The following is a 19,815-nucleotide window of genomic DNA, read 5'->3' as shown; positions in this document are numbered from 1 at the left end:
CTAAATAACTTATCACAGAGCAAGGAATGAGAAGCTTTTTTTCCTCAGGCAGCTCCTTAATGGGTGGGCTGTAACTTGCACCTGCAAAGAATCAGTCTTTTCGTTATCTATCTGGAGAGCTAGTCTTGTAAAGGATTTTAAAAGAGGTGTAAACCTACACCACTGATGTCTCTAAAAAATTAGGAAATTATGTACTGTAAGCTACACTTTTGAGTATATAAACGTTTTGATCAAACATTCTGTGATTAGCAGTCATAAATGTCAGGATTTCTGGGACTCAGAGTTCCCTGCTTATACAAATACAGGCGTTTCTTAATTCTTTGGTTTGGGTACAGGTTAACATACATCTCTGTGTGCAGCTTCATTGGCAGTCTGCAAGACATAGTGACACTAAAAGTTTTTTGTATCTAATATGTATTTAATGTCCTGTATTGATGGAGGAGTGTCAATGTGTTACTTTCATTATTAATAAAAATACTGCCTTGGCCCTTTAATAGGATAGAAAATTAGGTAGGCGGAGTAGACAGAACAGAATGCTGGGTAGCAGGCAGTCGCCATAGTGAGTCGCCATGCGTCTCCTCTCCGAGATGGACACAGGTTAAGCTCTCTCCTGGTAAGCCACCCCTCGTGGTGCTACACGGATTACTAAATATGGGTTAAAGGAAGATGTGAGAATTAGCCAATAAGAGGCTGAAACTATGGGCCAGGCAGTGTTTTAAAAGAATACAGTTTCCGTGTAATTATTTCGGGTGTAAAGCTAGCCGGCGGCCGGGTGGCAGGACGCAGCCCCGCCGCTTCCTTCTACACTGTATCTCTTTCTTCCGGCTATAAATATAAATATCAAGAAGGCGGCTTGAAAACTTGTACATATAGGGCAACAGATGTAGTGGTTTCCTCTGCAGGGTTGTGATCTCCACAGCCATGGGATTTTGATGATGTTTTCAGAGCCAGGTCCCTTTATTGGTTTCTCTGTGCATCATATAAACTCAGTCATAAGAGGGTGATTACCTCTGTAGCATCTATGCCACTATCGCACCACTGGGTCCATTTTCTCTGTATGTTGGTATTGTAATACAGAAGGTCCATCACCAGAGAAAACTACTAGTGGTCTGTGTAGCACCTTCTGGCAATATGAAAGCTATCCAGAGGGGAAGAAACTTCCAGTTCAGTTCCAGCTTGATTGTGCCCTGCCTTACAACCAAACTTTGTGGTGACTCTACCAGTACAGTCTTGTGATCTAGTTAAGCAACGTTGAAGAATGGCAACAGTCTATCTTATTCTGAGTACTTCTGGGGCTTCCTAACCAACAACTCATAGGAAGCTATCCTACCCTGGCTTCACACTTTTTGCTTCATCATTCCTGGCTTCTGAGATCAGCGTTATCTAAATACGCATGACATTTCTTTTGAAACAATCTAAAATTTGTTTTACATGTGTTTTGTCATTAACTCTGTTTACTTATTCTGCGTATGCGTGTATGCAGGCTCCAGCATGGACACGTGCTGAACATAGGACAAGCTGCAGGAGTTGATTCTCTCTTTCCAGTCTGAGATCTAGGAGTCAGGCCTGGCAGTGAATGCCTTAACCTGCTCAGCCAACTCACTGGCCCTCCTAGGTTTTCTTTTCTTTTAAAGTTAGCTTTCAGAGTAGTAGATTTCCACACGGTTTCGGTATAATCTGTATTCCGTTTATTATCTCCCTCACCATTCTGCCAAACTTCTGTCCTCTTTATCACTTAACCTTATTACTGTTTTCCTACACTCTGATTTTTCATGGGTTCTACTCACCACTGTAGTCAGGATTCCCCTTCTGAGCCATCCATTGCCCCTTTCTAGTGTCTACAAATATTTCTAGGTCAGGAATGGAAATTTGCTAGAATACCCCTAAAGCAAGTAGTTGTTGGGGACCAGCCTCAACAAAAATACCTCTTCCCACGGTAGAGCCATGGGGATTTAGAAAATATTTGTTAAGAATATGAAGATGTGAAAGAAAATAATAAAACAGAGAAACATATAGGATAGTATTGGGAAGGAATTCCAATGAGTACTGAAATTCGCCTGTGTTTAATTTCCAATTGCTTTAAATACTCTTGGCCCTAAAAAGTAGGTGTAAGACAAAAACCAGCACTAACATGATACAAGGAAATGAACATACCAATTGAAGGATGCGGGCTACATCCATAGTTACACATTCTGTTGCTAGAACAAAACAAGTCACACTCACACCCTAGACCAAAGTGTTCCACTTAACTTGCTTATTGCTAGTCCCTATATATTGGACTGTTTCTAGGTCTTGAAAAGCATTAAATACATATCGGCTGTCAGTATATAGATTAAATGCCTTATTTGAAAAATGTTGAAACATTATAGCAATAGCTCTGAGCTCAACTTTCTGTTTGTACTACATGTCCTTCTCCATTAATAATATATGTAGCTCTCCCTTGGAAGGACCATCTGTAAAAATTAACTTAGCATCCTTTAAAGGATCTTTTGCTACAACTTTAGGGAAAATAAAGGATAATAGTTAAGCTTGTAGTCATGTTAGTTAGATTTTCTAGATATATAGAGATATATTTCAGTTAGATAGGCATACTTCATATCTTCCAAAGACTACAGAATATTGCATTTTAAATGTCTTAATAAGTTAGGGTTTTTCATGACAATGAGACATGTCTGCTCCTGGCAGCACCAATCTACTTCAAGAGGAAGATGGGTATCGAAGAGGCTCCTTATTGAGTTTGACAGCCATTTGGGCAAGAAACTGCTCTTGCCTGGACTATTGCATAAACTGGAAACAGAGAACCCTCAGAGAGAGGACTGCTAAACTTGCCTAGAGGTGAGATGATCTCTTTGGGTTCCTGATTCATGAAAGAGTCTGCGAGACATTCTGCAGGACACAGCAGATAGTGACGTCTTTGAAATTTCCTGCTTCATGGGAAACTCTGCTGGATACTGTGGGCCTATAGGCTGAAGATAGATGCCCCAACAATACAAAAGAACTTTGGGTGACTGTCCAGGCAGCGAGATGTCTCTATCATTTCTAGAGTTATATGGAAATTGCATATTTCTTATTTACTTAGGTAATATTGTGTTCTTCTGGAGTCTTTGATGGAGCTGAAGAATAGATAGATAGTTATAGTTGTTTTCCTTTGTTATGATAAAAGATAAAGTAGATATAAATATTGTAACTGTAATTTTTGCATGATAACTGTTTTGTTATATGTAATTTTCTATGTTAAAGTGAAAGCTTTTCTTTTTTGTTTAAACAGAAAAAGGGGAAATGATGTAGGTGTGTCTTCTATCTATCTGATGATTTCATTGGATAATTAATAAAGAAACTGCCTGGCCCATCTGATAGACCGGCCCTTAGGTGGGTGGAGTAGACAGAACAGGAAGAAGGAAGTGAGGTAGATGGCTCAGTCAGATTCCATGCCTCTCTTAAGTTAGGCAGACCACCGAGCCTCTCCTCAGAGAGAAGCCAGATGCGATGAAGCTCCAGCCCAAGATGGACACATGCTAGAATCTACCTGGTAAGGCACCACTTTGTGGTGCTACACAGATTATTAGATATGGGTTAGTCAAGATGTGAATAAGAGCCTGAAAATAATGGGCCAGGCAGTGTTTAAAAGAATACAGTTTCTGTGTAATTATTTTGGGGCATAAGCTAGTCAGGAGGTCGAAAGCAGGGCGGCGGGAATGCAGCCCACAGCTCATCACTACAGTCTCCATCCCAACACTTTACTATGCACACCACTGCCTTGCACACATACAGGTGAGAGTCCTTCCACTGAGGAGAGGCAGCCGTAGTTGGTGGTGGGATGTACAATCATGATGGAGTCTGAGACTCCAAGACAGGTCACATGATACAGCACAATGAAAAGAGTTGAAAGCCAATTGGGGCTACTAAGCATGACTCTGGCACAAAACAAACAAGCAAGCAAGCAGACAAACAAATCGCAGACATGAAATAAACAGAAACAAAAAGACAAACAAGCAAACCAATACTTGGCATATTTCATTTTAATTTTTTTAATGAAATGCAAGGACTCTGCAATCAAGCTGACTTTTACATAACTATTAACCCCAACTATGATATCATTTTAGAATGTTTTCCTTTGCATTTTCTCATCTGTAAAATAAAGAATAATAACCATGTGTTTAAATGAAAGCAGTTGCTACAAGTCTTCTTTATTGTAGACTGTATAAAAGTTATTGAATTGTTGTAATGTTTCAATAAATATTATCACATTACAGAATTGGATAGATCAAAAGAACTAAACCATTGAAGAGAAAAATCAAATTCCACAAAGATGGGATATTAAATTAATTATTTTTATCACCATATAATGTGGGATATATTGTGATTAAATTTAAATTTTACTCATTTGGTGTTTCCTTAGGGGTTAAAGAAGAGAAAGTATCATACCAGGTTATAAACTGGCATCTACCTGAAGATCAACAAGAGGAATTCCGTAATAGATTAAATATCCTTTTAGAAGAATTAGTTCGTCAGAGGTAATTTGCTTTAATTTATGGAACCAAAGTATTATTAATCAAGTCTTTCAAATGGGAAAATGATGGTCTCATGATGCTTTGAGTGAGTTTAAGAGAAATGATTTCTGGGTGAATTAATTGATGTAGGGATGGATTTTCTTTGAGTGGTGCATGGTAGATGACTGACAGCTAGATCAATGATGGGATATTCTCTAGAAAGTGGAAGATGTGACTTTTAGACCTTCTTTTCTGCATGCTACTTGTCATCTGCTCATGTCCTCTCAATGAAGCCAGCACAGCCACTGCAACCTCTCTATTCAGGGACAGAGGAGCCACCTTCTCCATGAACTTTGTCACCCTCCTACATACAATTCCTAATGGAGGAAGCTCCATTGCATGTGCATATGTCATCTGTCATTCTTTGGTCCTTTCCTGTTAAGCTACTTTAAAAGATTTCCTTTTCCTCCGTTTTACTGAAGATTATTTTTCTCATATAATATATCCTGAGTGTAGTCTTCCCTCTATTCCTCCCGGTAGCTCCTCAGATCTCCTCCCACCCAGATCCACTCTCTTTCCGTCACTCACTAGAAAACAAGCAGGCTTCTGATAATATCTAACAATATATTACATGTATATATAATAAAATACAGCAAAATAAAATACCATAAAACCAAAAATGTGACATCAGAGTTGGACAATTAAAACAAACAAAAGTAAAAAAACCTGAGAGAAGGCACAAGAATCAGAGACCCACTCTTTTGCACACTCAGAAATCTTATAAAGCACTAAACTAGAAGCATATGTGTGTGTTGTGTGTGTGTGTGTATGTGTGTGTGCGCACGCGCCCCAGTTGCTGTGAATTCACATGATCTTTGTTCATGTTTAGAGGGTCTTGTTTTCCTGATATATTCTATCCCCTCTGGCTCTTTTAGTGTTTCTATCTGCTTTTCCTCTATCTGCTTTTGATCTGGTTCCCTGCTCCCAAACACAAGAGATTTGATGAAGACAACCCATTTAGTTGAATGTTCCAAGGTCTCTCATTCTCTGTATAATGTCTGACTGTGGGTCTCTGTATTTATTCCCTTCTGCTGTAGGAGGAAGCTTCTCTGATGATATAAGAAATGTGTAAGGCACTGAACTGCTAGTATAACAAAATGTCTTTAAATGTAATTTTATTCATATGTTTTGTGTTTTAGACCAATAGCATTTGGGTTTACTCTACTCCCCTGGGGTAGCAAGTCTCGGGTTCTTAATTACCCAATCAGTGCCAGGTGTAGGTTTCATCTGGAAGTGGGTCTTAAGTCAAACCAGTTATCCATTGGTTACTCCCACAAGCTTTGTCCCTCCATTGCTCTTGCGTATCTTGCAGGCAGGACAGCACTGTAGATCAATGAGTTTGTGCCTAAATTGATGTTTATGTTTCTCCTTTGGTCGTGTACAGAGTATATCTCTGTAGCAATGACACTAGAACCTAGGCTCTTTATAGGCAACAGCTCAATTTCCCCATGATCAGTGTTCTGTATAGGTGTTATCTTTAGCAATAGAGCTCTGTTGCCTGTTTGTAGAGAGTAGCCTATAGTTTTGGCAACTGCCTGGGTTGTTTGGGGGATTCTTGTGGGACCCCTTTGGACAACAACTCAATTAGATGTGACACAATTATGGTACTGGAAGCTCATTTGGTGGCAAGAGATGGCCAGTTGGGACTCTGTCTCCCACATCATTTGGGATGTATATATCTTAGGAAGTGTCTACTATGTTAGGTTTCCACACTCACTACTCCTCAAATGGCCCTTTGTCTCCCTGAAGTTTCTCCCTTATCACTCTCTCCCCTTTCCACTTGATCCTCCCACTACAGACCTTCCATTCCATCCTTCAGCATTCCATTTCCCTTTCTCAATGAGTTCTTTTTGTGCCCACTAGTCCCTTACTTTATACTTAATCTCTATGGTTCCATAGACTGTAGCTTGGTTATAACTGACTTAACAGCCAATAACAGCAGGTAATTTTAATAAATTTTAAAGACCAGGTGATGCAGATGTACCTGAGGCTTTTAGTCCTTGGTTGGGATGTGCAGAACCTCCTCTGTCTTCCATATGGGTGACAAGTACAGATGTGTCACTTAGTTAATGCCATTGGTCTCGATCTCATCTGTTTCCTTAAAAATTCTACTTAACACTCTAGGTGGTGCTCGCCGCACCAAGATTCTTTTTGGAAAGCTTTCTCACTCATAGACACTTAAAGACCACATATCTTTTGTTATATATACAGAGAAGTCAAATTGCACCTCAGTCTAACAGGGCTGATTTTTATAAACAGTTAAAACATATATATTGCATCTTTTCTAAGCTTGAATTCTTGAGGAGTGGTGAAAATTACAAGGAAAATACAGTCCAGAGGGTGAGAAAAGAAACGTCTTGAGGATTTTACAGCTCAGTTACTTTAAAGGGACTACCATCCTTTTTGTTAGTAAACCAATCCTGCATTTATCACATTTTTTGGCAAGTGTTACACAACATGTTTTTAAAAATGGAACATAGGTGATCAATTTAGAGAATTTATGCTTTGTATTGACCTACATGTGATTATTATATTAGCATAACTCCATCTGAGTGATTTTTTTTTATAATGAAAATAAGCTCATTCAGGTCTCAGTTGTGTAAATTCAAGTTCATGGTGTAGCACCTGCACTACCGGACAGTTTGTGAGTCGGGCAAGGCGCTGGAGATTGAAAAACACACAGAGACATGGGTCACTCTTGGAAACAAGAGCGCCAATTTTATTGTGTTACAGGGCAGCTTATATAGGGCTCTCCCTCACCAATGGCCACGCCCCAGCCCTCAGGATTTTTTTAGCTGCAAGCCCACAAGAAACCACTCCTCCGCCATCCGGAACTCGAGAGGGTCTTGTGCTCAGAGGAGCTGAAACATAGGAAAACAAGTTGTTTATCTGGCAGGCAAGCGGTTATTGAAAATTGAATATTGAGGGTTTGCAGTCCCCAACACATGGTGCAAACAGCAATCATGTCAGCTTTACTGAAAACATGACAGAAGGTATCATAATGACTAAAGCATGTGGGGCTGGATGAGTGAAGAGAAGAGAAAGAACAGGTTTACAACTCCTACTGGGTTTAACTCACTCTAAAATGGACTGTTTTAACAATCTATAGGATAAGGGCTTTTAATAATCTCCTACTAAGGTGTTCTCTTAAAGACACTTCTACCTCTAGACAGCTACATTGAGCTCTCTGACAGATGAATCCTTGTAGACAAACCACAGCTATTTGATTTTAGGTTGGGTCTAAAATGAGGAAAGACAGAGTGCCATTGGTCTCTCGTCTTGTGGATCTTTTGATGTAGGAGGACATGGTGCACTTGTGCATTTTTACCAGGATGCTTATCCAGTAAGCATTGATGTGAAAGGGTCCCTGGGAAAGTGCTGTGCCACGCACCGCGGCGCCCCCGTGTCTGCGTTTGATGTGCTTTTACCCAGTTACCGAGCTTCGGGCAAGGGGCAGGAGGTTAAAATACACAAACACACACAGACAGACAGACAGCGACACAGGTCATCCTTGAATTCCCCAAGAATGCCCCCTTTATTGTGTTCAGGGGCAGATTATATAGAGATAGCCACGCCCCAGCCAAACCCACCAGAAACCACTCTCCTGCCATCAGGAACTCCTGAAGGTCTAGTGCTCAGAGCAGCTGTAGGCACTCAGATCAGGGGATTACAAGAAATTCAGGATCTGGGGTCTCACTGTTCCCAACAGTGCTGTAGGCAAGAGTCATCAGTAGGATGACTAAAGTTTAACACAATCTTCAGCGGAAGTTTGAGTCAGTAAGAGTTGTCAATTCTAATAGCAAGCTTCCAATCACACTTCTTTTTCCCATTAGAATCTTAGGTTAGCATACAAAGTAATAGGTTTTGCTATGAATTTTCAAGAGAACACAATGTTGCTATCCTTTGTTCTACTTTGCCCCCTTCACCAAAGCACTGTTCCATGACACCTGTATCTCTTTTGCTGCCTTTTATTTTTATGTGCTCTCATAGCCTCCTTTCTAACTCCATCATGTAAAAAGACAAACGCACACACACACACACACACACACACACACAGACACATACACACTTAAGTTTAGATTTCAGATAGAAAAGAACAAAGCAGGAGGTTTTACATTTTGTTTTATTTTTAATTGCCTAGGTTCTTAAGCAGAAAGTTGAAACATGATCAGCCTAGTTCCAGTATTATCATTGGAAAGTTCCTTTCTGGGGCAAAATATTTAAGCCAAGAAAAACATGATTAAAAGACTTGGCTTTACCATTGACGATTATAAAAGCTGTAATCATGCCACTTACACAGATTGGAAGGAGAACAATATTGTCACCCCAAAACTTACTATGTAATGTGAGATAGACAGCATTATACAGCTACTCAAGGAGATGGATATAGTCCGAGATCGACTATAATCAGTGATAGCTTTCAAGACAGAAGAAATAGAACTTGCATTGATGATGAATGGGAATTAGATCCTTAGAGGAAATGTGATGGAGTATGAATAGTTTGAGAAGCAGATAAATATCTACACCAGAAAGTAAAGCTGAATGTTTTGTTCAACAGCTGCAATTCATGTCTAGAATATTCTCTCTCTCTCTCTCTCTCTCTCTCTCTCTCTCTCTCTAGCAAAGATGATTAAGAAGTATAAGAAGTAAAAAAATATCTCCATGCAGGACTGGAAAATGAATTTCTATGGATCTGTTTTGTTTTTAATTAAAAAACTTACTTTATTTTATGGAAAACATGCTTTAAATAATAAGTAACACTATAACATAATGATTTGTATATCTTTATACAGAAGAAAAGAAAAATTCAGGATATATGACCTCTTCCCATAAAACATATTAAAAATCATATTTTTTCTAAGTGAGTCAGGCTTTTATTTAATCTAGTCTTCTGGCCTCAAAAGTCTCAAGTCTAAGACTGGTCTTGGATTTCTGATCCTTCTGTCTCCATTTCCAGAGTGTTGGATTATAGACTTGTGTTTGTCTAGTTATGAAATACTTTCATTGAGTATAAAAGTCTTCCAAAATGTATAAAACAGCTTCTGAATTATGTCTTCTTCTTCTTCTTCTTCTTCTTCTTCTTTTTTTTTTACAGGAACACACATCATGTCATTGTAAAGATATATAAACTCTTGGGAGGTTTGTGCAGTCACTTCTTAGGCAGAGAGGACATCATGGACTTCTTAAGGAACGAGAATTTTGATCTACTACTTTTTGATTATTTAGATTTATGCTCTTACCTGATTGCTGAGAAACTTGAGAAAAAATTTGTGACCGTTCTTCCCATGCAATTTAGCTATATGAACTTTGGGCTAACAAGCCCCTTGTCTTATGTTCCAGTGTGTGGGTCCCGTCTAACTGACCAAATGGACTTCTGGGGCCGAGTGAAGAACTTCCTGATGTTCTTTGATTTCTCTTTGAAGCAAAGAGAAATATTTTCTCAATTTGATGCCACCATCCAGGAACATTTTGCAGAAGACTCTCGACCTGTTTTGTCTGACCTTCCACTGAAAGCAGAGCTTTCTTTCATCAACTCTGATTTTGCCTTTGACTTTGCTCGTCCCTTGTTTCCCAACACAGTCTATGTGGGAGGCTTAATGGACAAACCTGCCAGGCCAATACCTCAAGTGAGTGAAACCTCAGCCCTCAGTTTATCTTTCACTCAGAAGCTTGCCATGCTTAGGGGATGTCTACGTTAGGGCTGTGAGGAGACACCATGACCACAGAAATCCTAAGAAAGAACAACATTTAATTTGGGTGACCTGCACTTTCAAAGATTTAGTTCATTATACTCATGACAGGAAACATGGTAGCATGTAGGCAGGCATGTAACTGGAGAAGGAACTGAGAGCTCTACATCTTGATCCACAGGCAACAGGAAGTGAACTGTGACACTGGGCATAGCTTGGGCATAGGAGATGTCAATGCTCACTCCCATAGTGACACACTTCCTTCAACAAGGTGACACGCATTCCAATAAGGTCATACCTTCTAATAGTGCCACTACCTTTGGGGAGTATTTTCTTTCAAACCACCATAGGTAGGAATTGTTTCTTGGCAGAGATGTCCTAAAAGGAAGTACTCTAAGGCAAGAGGGGCATTCTCAGAGTACATTTTTAGGGTTGCAAATGTAGATTGTTAGAATACCACGTGCTAAGTTTGAGGATCTTGGCACAAAGTTTGAGTTTCTTTAGTATCTCCGTAGTCCTGGGTTTGCTGGAATAACTCCAGTAGCTAGTCTTGATATTTCAATATTAATTTTGAGCTATATATAAAATAAATACAGTGAATAGTCATACATTTAGTATTTGTTAAGGAGACAGGTTCTTCATTATGAAACAGATAACACTTTCAGAAGGCATGTATGCAGACATTAGCAGTAACAAGAGGAACTGATTCTGTTGTTCTGTTGAGACTGTTGAGCCTTTTGTACTGCATCATGCTACCATAAGCCATCAAAGCTGTTATGTAGTTTGCATGTTCAGTGCAGGCTCAGAATCGCTACCACTGAAAATCTAAAAGTGCAGAGAGCTAAGGATATTTGATTGCTTGTTATCTGTTACTGTGGGATTTCCTGTCCCATGCTGGGAGGAATGATCACTTTTGGTTTTGTATAGTGTTGTCCTAGACATTGAGGTGATGAAGGTGACGTTTCTTCTGCTTTCAATTCAAAGCAGAGAGGATACAGAATTCCTCTAGCTCTCTTTGGTACCAAATTACCTACACTTCCTTGAAGTGGGTGAGAAGGATGTTTTGGGAAGTGATTTGTGAGTGATACATATATATTCTTCTTGGAAGGAGGTTTCTGATATGGGATTTGGATAGAATTTCCTGAAACCCCAAATTTGTGGGATAGGTGTACACTATATAGATTTGGAAGTTACACAGTCATCATCTGGGTTCCCTGATTGAATCCTGAAGTAGCAGAAGATTAATTTATATTTACAAATTTAGATATGATTGACAGAGACCTCACCTTCTGTACAGGAAGTTCAGATCTTGGCACACAGAGACTAAATAGAGTATGGTTAAAGTAAAGAGTGGGAAGAAATGTTTTGAAGTAAATCCTGACTAAAGAGTCTGAAATCTACTCTGTGTGGTGTTTTACCACATTTCATAAAAAAAATCATGGAGAATCAAAATAGACTATGGTGATTGTCAACATAAGGAAAATAGACAATATCAAAACATTCACTGCAGGTTAATGACAATATATAACTATTTGGAATTTTGTGTTTGCCAAACTTTAAAAATATTATTTAAAATATTTGAAACAGTTAATTTATAGTGAAATTGGTCATATGTGCACAAAATATAAAATAAAATTGGGAAGAAAATTTAGGAATTTAAAGAAAAAATAAATAATAACTTAAGACTTCAATTCTATAGTTTTAGAATGAAAAGAATATCCATACAAATTATCATCTTGAATAGCACCATATATTCACAGGAACTATTAGAAATGCATAGAGTATATTTTAAGTTTATTTTTTATTTTTTAAGATTTATTTATTCATTATGTATACAGTGTTCTCAATATTCTGAGAATGTATGCCTGCAGGCCAGAAGAGGGCACCAGATCTCATTACAGATGGTTGTGAGCCACCATGTGGTTGCTGGGAATTGAACTCAGGACCTTTGGAAGAGCAGGCAGTGCTCTTAACCACTGAGCCATCTCTCCAGCCCTTTAAGTTTATTTTTAAGTCATTTTTCTGTGCTTGAGTGTTTGCTCTGAATGTGTATGTGTGTGCGCCTGGGCCCAGAGGACATCAGAAAAGGGTAATGGATTCCTGGGAGCTAGAGTTGCAGAAGATTGTGACCTGTTATGTGGGAATTTAACTGTTGTCCTCTGGAAGGACAGCTAGTTCTCTTAGCTACTGAATCAACTCACAAGACCCAAGTGTTCCATCCAACAAGAGCAGGGCACATAATCTCTAATGCACAAAGCAAATTCCTTGCCTTGGTTCGTACGTTAGACAGCACACAGACAAAAGAACCCCAGTAACTTTCAAAATCTTAAATTAACGCAAATAACGCTTGTCACAGTGGGATGAGATAGAAATCAACAGTATGTAAAAACAGACAGCACACTATAAAATAGCCAGTGAGGCTCAGGGAAAAATCAAGAGGAATATTCGCAAATATCACATATCAAGGAAATGAGACGAAACAGAAGGGAAAATGGAGTACGATAAAAACAAGACTTAGGTGAAATTTGTAGCTGTTATTTTCATCATTAGTACAGATAAGGTATTTGAAATTGATAACCTGACCCTTCAGTACCAGGCACAGATAATGAAGAGAAAGCTAAACAGGCTGCTAACAGAAAGAGGGATATTAAAAAAAAATCACAGTGTAGGTAACTGAAATGATGAATAGAAAAAAAATTTAGAATCAATGCAAACAAAAGAGTAGTACGATGAAAAACCAGTAGAATAACTGAGAAAATAAATAAAAAAGAGTAATAAAAAATTACGTTATGAAGTGAAAAATGACCTACTATTACTTAAAACAATAAAGATTAAAAGGAAATTAAAAAATGGTATATCATCAAAATAGTTATCCTACATGAATGGAAAAATGTGTATGCATGTCTGTTAACACAACTGACTCAAGAACAAATAAAAGTCTTAAACTTTTGGCATTTAATTAGACTGAAACAATAATAAAATCTCTAAGGAAATCTAACATAACATGGGTTAACGGGTGAATTAAGTGAAACACTTAAGAATTAATGTTGGGGGAGGCCGCTTGTTTGTTCTTGTCTGCTCATCCCTGAAATAATCACTCAGACACTATATTATTTAAATTACTGCTTGGCCAATCACTTAAACATATTGCTAGCTAGCTCTTACATCTAGTATTAACCCATTTCTATTATTTTTCTTTTTTTTTTTCTTTTTTTTTTGGTTTTTCGAGACAGGGTTTCTCTGCAGCTTTTTTTTTTTTTTTTTTAGAGCCTGTCCTGGAACTAGCTCTTGTAGACCAGGCTGGTCTCGAATTCACAGAGATCCGCCTGCCTCTGCCTCCCGAGTGCTGGGAATAAAGGCGTGCGCCACCACCGCCCAGCTATTTTTTATTTTCCAAGGCTCATGGCTTACTGACAAGGTTCCAACTGGCAGCTTGCAGCTTTCTTCTCTGGTGGCTTCATGGCATCTCCTTGACTCTGCTTACTCTCTGTTTATATCTTTTCTAGCCTGGCTATATTCTGTTAAGTCATTGGCCAAAAGTAGCTTCTTTATTCATTAACCAATTAAAACAACACATATATAGAAGGACTTCCCACACCACTTCCCTTTTCCTATTTAAATAAAAAGGAAGTTTTTAACTTTAACACAGAAAAAATTACATATAACAAAACAGTTATCAAGCAAGGATTATAGTTACAATATTTATATCTACTTTTATTTTTATCATAATTAAGGAAAACTATAATTATAACTATCTATTCTTTATTCATCAAAGACTCCAGAACGATATAATATTACCTAAGTTAACAGGAAGTGCATTGTAAGCAACTTCCAAAACTCTAGAATTGGCAGAGACATCTTGCTGCCTGGACAATCACTGAAAGTTCTTCTGTACTGTTGGGGTATCCATTTGCAGCCTACAGGCCCATAGTATCCAACAGACTTTTCCACGAAGCAGGAAATTTCAAAGACAGGTTTGCCTATATTGGCAGTTTGCCAGTCACATTTTTCTGTGTCCTGCAGAATGTCTTGCAGACTCTTTCATGAAGCAGGGACCCCGAAGAATGGTCTTGCCTTTAGGCAGGTTCAGCAATCACTTCTCTGTGGGTCCTGTGGGTCCAGTTCATACAGCATAGCATGAAGCAATCCAGGCAAGAGCAGTTTCTTGCCCAAATGACTAACCAATGCCATAAGGAACCTCTTCAATGCCCATTATGTATGCTCTTGAAGTAAATTGGTGCTGTCAGGAGCAGATGTGTCCCACTGTCATGAAAATTCCTAAGTTCTTAAAACATGTTAAATGTCATATTCCATAGGTTTTTGAAAGGTTTTAAGATTATCAAACTAAAATACATCTTTACATATCTAGAAAACCTAACTAACATGACTATAAGCTTGACTATTATGGATGACTCTATTAACCCATATTTCATAATTATACATTACATTTTTAAATGAACTGCAAAAAACAATACCTTAATCAAGAGCAGAAATATATACATATATATGTTATATATATATATATATAAAACAAAATTGATCTTAGATTTGTATCAATAAACCAAGATCCATACCAATGCAAAGTATCCATCTGTCTACAGCATATCCCCTTTTAATGTAAACGATCATTTTACATTTGGGCCTAGTTCTCTCTAAACTGCTTCCTCTATAAATATTGGTGGTGGTTCCACAGGAAAGGAGACTTCTCAACCCATTATATAAATCTGTCATTACCCTGCAACCAAAGCTAGAAAACAACACCAGAAGAGAAGACATTATACATCACAGAAAGTGAAGAAATTTTGTGTATAGTATTTCTGTAATTAAAAAAGAATACAGATCATATTGAAAATATTTAGGAGGGGACTCAAGTTATTAAATGAAAAAATTTCCCTTAACAATCAGTTTACTCCTGAACGTAAACTTCTAGAAGTAGTATTCTGTTACTCAAATAAAATCTTGTATGTGTATTTGCTTAGGAGAGCAATTCATATAAGCTCAACAGTGAAGAGAGGGCTGCCAATCTATGCAGACAGTACTCAGAGCAGAGCTTGGGTTTATGAAGGGTGTTTTATCATATAGAACATAAGAAAATAAAGTAAAGGTTTAAGTTCAGGATTGATTTTGTGTTATAGCTACTTTGTCTTTTACAAACCACTTCTTTTGCCATCTTTCCTTTATCATTTTTCTAGGATCTCGAGGATTTTATCTCTAAGTTTGGAGACTCAGGTTTTGTCCTTGTGGCCCTGGGCTCCGTAGTAACCCTGCATCAGACCAAGGAACTTATTAAGGAAATGAACAATGCCTTTGCTCGCCTCCCTCAAGGGGTGTTGTGGACAGTTAAGGATGGTCATTGGCCCAAAGATGTGAGATTGGCCCCAAATGTCAAAATCATGGATTGGGTTCCCCAGAATGACCTTTTGGGTAAGCATCCCTAGACCTGTTACTTTATTCCTGTTTATGTGCTTTTGGAACTTAACAGATAACGAATGTTTGAATATTTGGACTGGCAGAAGAAAAGACTGCTGATAGGTAAAGCTAGATCTCCAGCAGGCAAGCAAAAGCAGCTAGAGTTCTTGGGGCAATCAGTCTGTGCTCTAGACAGGTGATAGCAGCAACTTCCTTATCCTTCCCAACTCAGACAGGTCTCAAGGTCCTAAATAGATATGTACCCTTGACATAAAAATATTTAACACTGATATCTCCAACACAGTCTTGAACAATATGTGAACTATAGCTGCTCCTTAGGGAAGCTGTCACTATTCTCACAATAATGTGAGAACTTTTCAGCATTTTAAAAACACGAATATAAATGCAAGAATGCAGACACATTTTGATAGTTGGCAAAGGACTGAAAACTCAAGAAACTTACATTGATGTTGGGGGATTGAGGATATAGAAAGCTATTTGAGTGTCAACTCAAGTAGCATCAGAGTATAGTATGATTTTTTGTACAACAGAGAATTCCCTAAAGCCATATCCCCTCAAATTGTTTCTGTGTGACTTTTTGAGAACTCATTACTTCCATACACAATGACTGAATCACAATTTTGTACCTAAAATGTAACTAAAAATAAGCTAGGAAAATTTTCACATAGTTCTACATTCAGTAAAATTGCAGGCTACACAGCAGAGAATAGACTTGCTTTCCAGGGAACTTGGGCAGATTTTGTGTGAGGTATAGTTTGGGATGATTTCTTTATGATCATAAGAAATGTATGGTTGCTTTCAATATGGAGTGACAGATAAAATTGGTAAATACAGAAGTATCTGATATATCATTAACTTTTGTAAGTTTCTCTTAAAATAGAGGAGATAATACATAGAATACAAGCTTAGTAAGAGATCAAATGTGGAAAGCAAGAGAAGGCAGAGGCAAGAAATGTAAAAAAGAAAGTATCAATGGTGAAGATGAGGGTGATTAGAAAGACAGAGGAACATGCCTGGCCTGTTTCTCTCTTTATAGCTGTCACTGGGTTCTATCTAAGTGATTGATAGTTTTGCACTGAAGTAAGGCATCCTTTTGTAGAGGGAAGGCTAGATATCATATCCTAGAACAATGCAAATCTCAAAATAAAAAAAAAACAGTATATCCATTATGTTCAGTACATTGGTATTTCTTGGGTCTGCTGCTTTACCTGGTATCTGAAACTTTCAGAGTGAAATATTGAATTCTTTTTTTTCTTTTGCAACAGCTCATCCTAGTATTCGACTTTTTGTCACCCACGGTGGAATGAATAGCATCATGGAGGCCATACAGCATGGAGTACCCATGGTAGGGATTCCATTTTGTGCAGACCAACCTGAAAACATGGTCCGAATAGAAGCTAAGAAAATTGGTGTTTCTGTTCAGCTAGAGACAATCAAGGCAGAGACATTTGCACTTACACTTAAAGAAGTCATAGAAGACAAAAGGTATGCAGTTCTCTAGTGTTGGGCTCCTTTAGGTTGAATGCAGGCCTCACACTAAGGGGTCTGTGTTGTCTGTTTATCAATGAAACCAGAATTTTGTGGGGTGTGGTAAAATGTAGGAGGAGGGAGGTCGCTTGTAACTCCCAGCTGCCCTGATAGCTTAGACCCAAAATAATCACACAGAAACTGTATTAATTAATCACTGCTTGGCCCACTAGGTCTAAGTTCTTATTATTAACCCTTACATCTTAATTTAACCTATTTCTATTAGTCTGTGTATCGCCATGTGACAGTGGCTTACCAGCAAAGTTTCAGCAATCTGACTCTGGCAGCAGCTCTATGGTGTCTCTCCAACTCTGCCCTTGTTTCTCCCAGCATTCAGCCTAGCTTTCCCTGAATACCTAAGTTCTGCTTTGCTATAGGTCCAAAGCAGTTTCTTTATTCATTAATGGTAATTACAACACACAGAGAGGACTCCCACATCACCTCTTCTTTTCTGTTTTAATAAAAAAGAACACTTTATCTTTAACATAGTAAAATTACATACAACAAAACAGTTATCAATCAAGAATTACAGTTGTGTATATTTTACCCTTTACAGAGGTGTGTATACACTTAAGTGTGTATGTATACATTTTTGTGTGTATTATAAGATCTCAAATGTGCACAGCACATTGATAACACATTCTCTCTGTGTCTGCCCTCAGGTACAAGACTGCAGCAATGACTGCCAGGGCCATCAGGTGCTCCCACCCCCTCACACCTTCCCAGCGTCTGGTGGGCTGGATTGACCACATCCTACAATCAGGGGGAGGAGCACATCTAAAGCCCCATGGCTTTCAACAGCCATGGCATGTGCAGCACCTGCTGGATGTCCTATTGTTCCTGCTGGGGCTCACTCTGGCAACCTTGTGGCTGCTGAAGAAAGTGCTGGGCTTGTTGCTCAGTATCCTGGGTGTGGCTAGGAAGGAAAAGAAGGCATAATGTTAAGTTTGACCTGGGGAGGATGTTGGGAGCTCTGGCTCTTTAAAGGCTTCCCCGTTCCCTAGCACAAGGAACTCCCAGGGTTCTCCTCTTTCCCTCTTCCTGCTGGTGGAGCTCCAGTTGTCCTCACTATTTTCTGTCTTTTTCATAATCCTCATACAGTACATTGACTGACTCCCTGGCTCCCTTTGCTCTAGTACAAACCTTCTTTTCCCGGTCATTTCTCCTCTTCGGTCCTTTCTGCCATTCACAGTGCTATGAGAGTTTCATCTTCTCTGTGACTTCTAGTCTTTGACTCTTATTTCTTCAATTGTTTTAGTTAAAAAACATATTTACAAATTTTACTTACTCCTATATTTTTCTTGTCTTTTAGTCTCTCTTTAGAGTTCAGAATATTTGTTCAGTTTCAAGATTCAATATGAACAAATTTTACTGACAATGACAACATATGAATAAAGTAAATTATTTTCTCTTAGTAAAATCAAAATTAAAGTTCATAGAAAATTGAAGTGTTGTAAGTCACAAGTTTTATGTGACTGATATGATAGATTTATTTTCTTATGTCAGAGAAATTAAAATAAAGAAAAGAAACTACAGTCTATCCACTTATTGAAGTAACAGCTATGTGCAAAACAGAATAAGCCAGAAATTTATAAATTGATGCAGAATGAACTTCACTGAATGAAGATACAAAGAGAAGTGATAAATATTGAATGTCCTATTTTCAAGATGGTGAAAGTTGAGCAACAGCAAGGAATGCATGGCCATTCTTAATAAAACAGTCCCTATTCTTGAAAGCAAGTGTACATGGGAAATCCCATGCGGGGTCATCTGTAGTGTGGATGAGGAACACATATTACAGCTCATGTTACACACAGAAGCCAGAATATAAGGTGTGCTTATAAAATAAAAAGTAAAATATACACAGAAACAAATGCAGCTCTTTTCATCGGCATTTTTTATAATGATGAAAAGCATGAAAGAACCTAATAGAACATAAGTTGAGAAAGCTTAATTTTTTCATTAATTTTTCTGATTAAGGACAAATATAATTTCAATATCTTGTAATTTACTATTTGTGTGATGTGCAGACTATCCTAGGTTGGAAGAGAGAGGAAGCACACTGAATCCCTGCTGAGTCTCCACTTTCTCTTAACTTATTAAGCAGTGTTCTACTGCAAGTACTTCCTGAAATACCATCTGACTTAGAAATAGATAAAGTTCTTTTTGAGCAGGTGTTTTCTTGTTCCTAAGATCATCCCATCAAGAACACACCTCAACTAATGTTGATTTTCTAAAAATAAATCGTGTTTAATTTCTGTGTTATATCTTCAAATCATACCGCTTTTTTTAATGATCTTAAAAATCAATGACCACCCTACGCTGACAATACACAGGTAAAATACATAATGGAAAGTGGAATGGGGGCCTTTCTAGAAAGTTCTGGTCCAGTTCTTCTATGATTCCAGGATGGAGGGAGTCTGAGGGTGGAAGTATGGAGGAAGGGTGGATGTCAAAGTAACTCAGTATAAGAAATGTGGCTTAGATTTATCTGCCACAGCAAGAACTAACTAGCCTGCTTTTGTTCTGGCAGAGGTGATGCTAAGAATAAGCATGAAAAGAATGTAAAATAAAGAATTAAAATAAAGAATCCAAACAAAACAAATGTGGAAAATGTA

The 19,815-nt window shown here is 38.2% G+C and overlaps 1 protein-coding gene across 2 annotated transcripts in view; it reads left to right on the top strand.

The window, feature by feature from the left end:
- Nucleotides 1–19,472, top strand: part of LOC119809587 (UDP-glucuronosyltransferase 3A2-like) — a 36,884-nt gene extending 17,412 nt beyond the window's left edge. For both annotated transcript variants that reach the window (XM_038322494.2, XM_038322493.2), the window contains exons 3-7: nucleotides 4,400–4,514; nucleotides 9,646–10,177; nucleotides 15,433–15,664; nucleotides 16,936–17,155; nucleotides 17,860–19,472. In XM_038322494.2, coding sequence (XP_038178422.1) covers nucleotides 4,400–4,514; nucleotides 9,646–10,177; nucleotides 15,433–15,664; nucleotides 16,936–17,155; nucleotides 17,860–18,136 — 1,376 coding nt within the window. In that variant the 3' untranslated portion in view covers nucleotides 18,137–19,472. The remainder of the gene's footprint in view (nucleotides 1–4,399; nucleotides 4,515–9,645; nucleotides 10,178–15,432; nucleotides 15,665–16,935; nucleotides 17,156–17,859) is intronic.
- The last annotated feature ends 343 nt before the right edge of the window (nucleotides 19,473–19,815 follow it).

This window comes from Arvicola amphibius, chromosome 3 (assembly GCF_903992535.2).
Source record: "Arvicola amphibius chromosome 3, mArvAmp1.2, whole genome shotgun sequence".
NCBI lineage: Eukaryota > Metazoa > Chordata > Mammalia > Rodentia > Cricetidae > Arvicola > Arvicola amphibius.
This window is presented reverse-complemented; position numbering and strand designations above follow the sequence as displayed.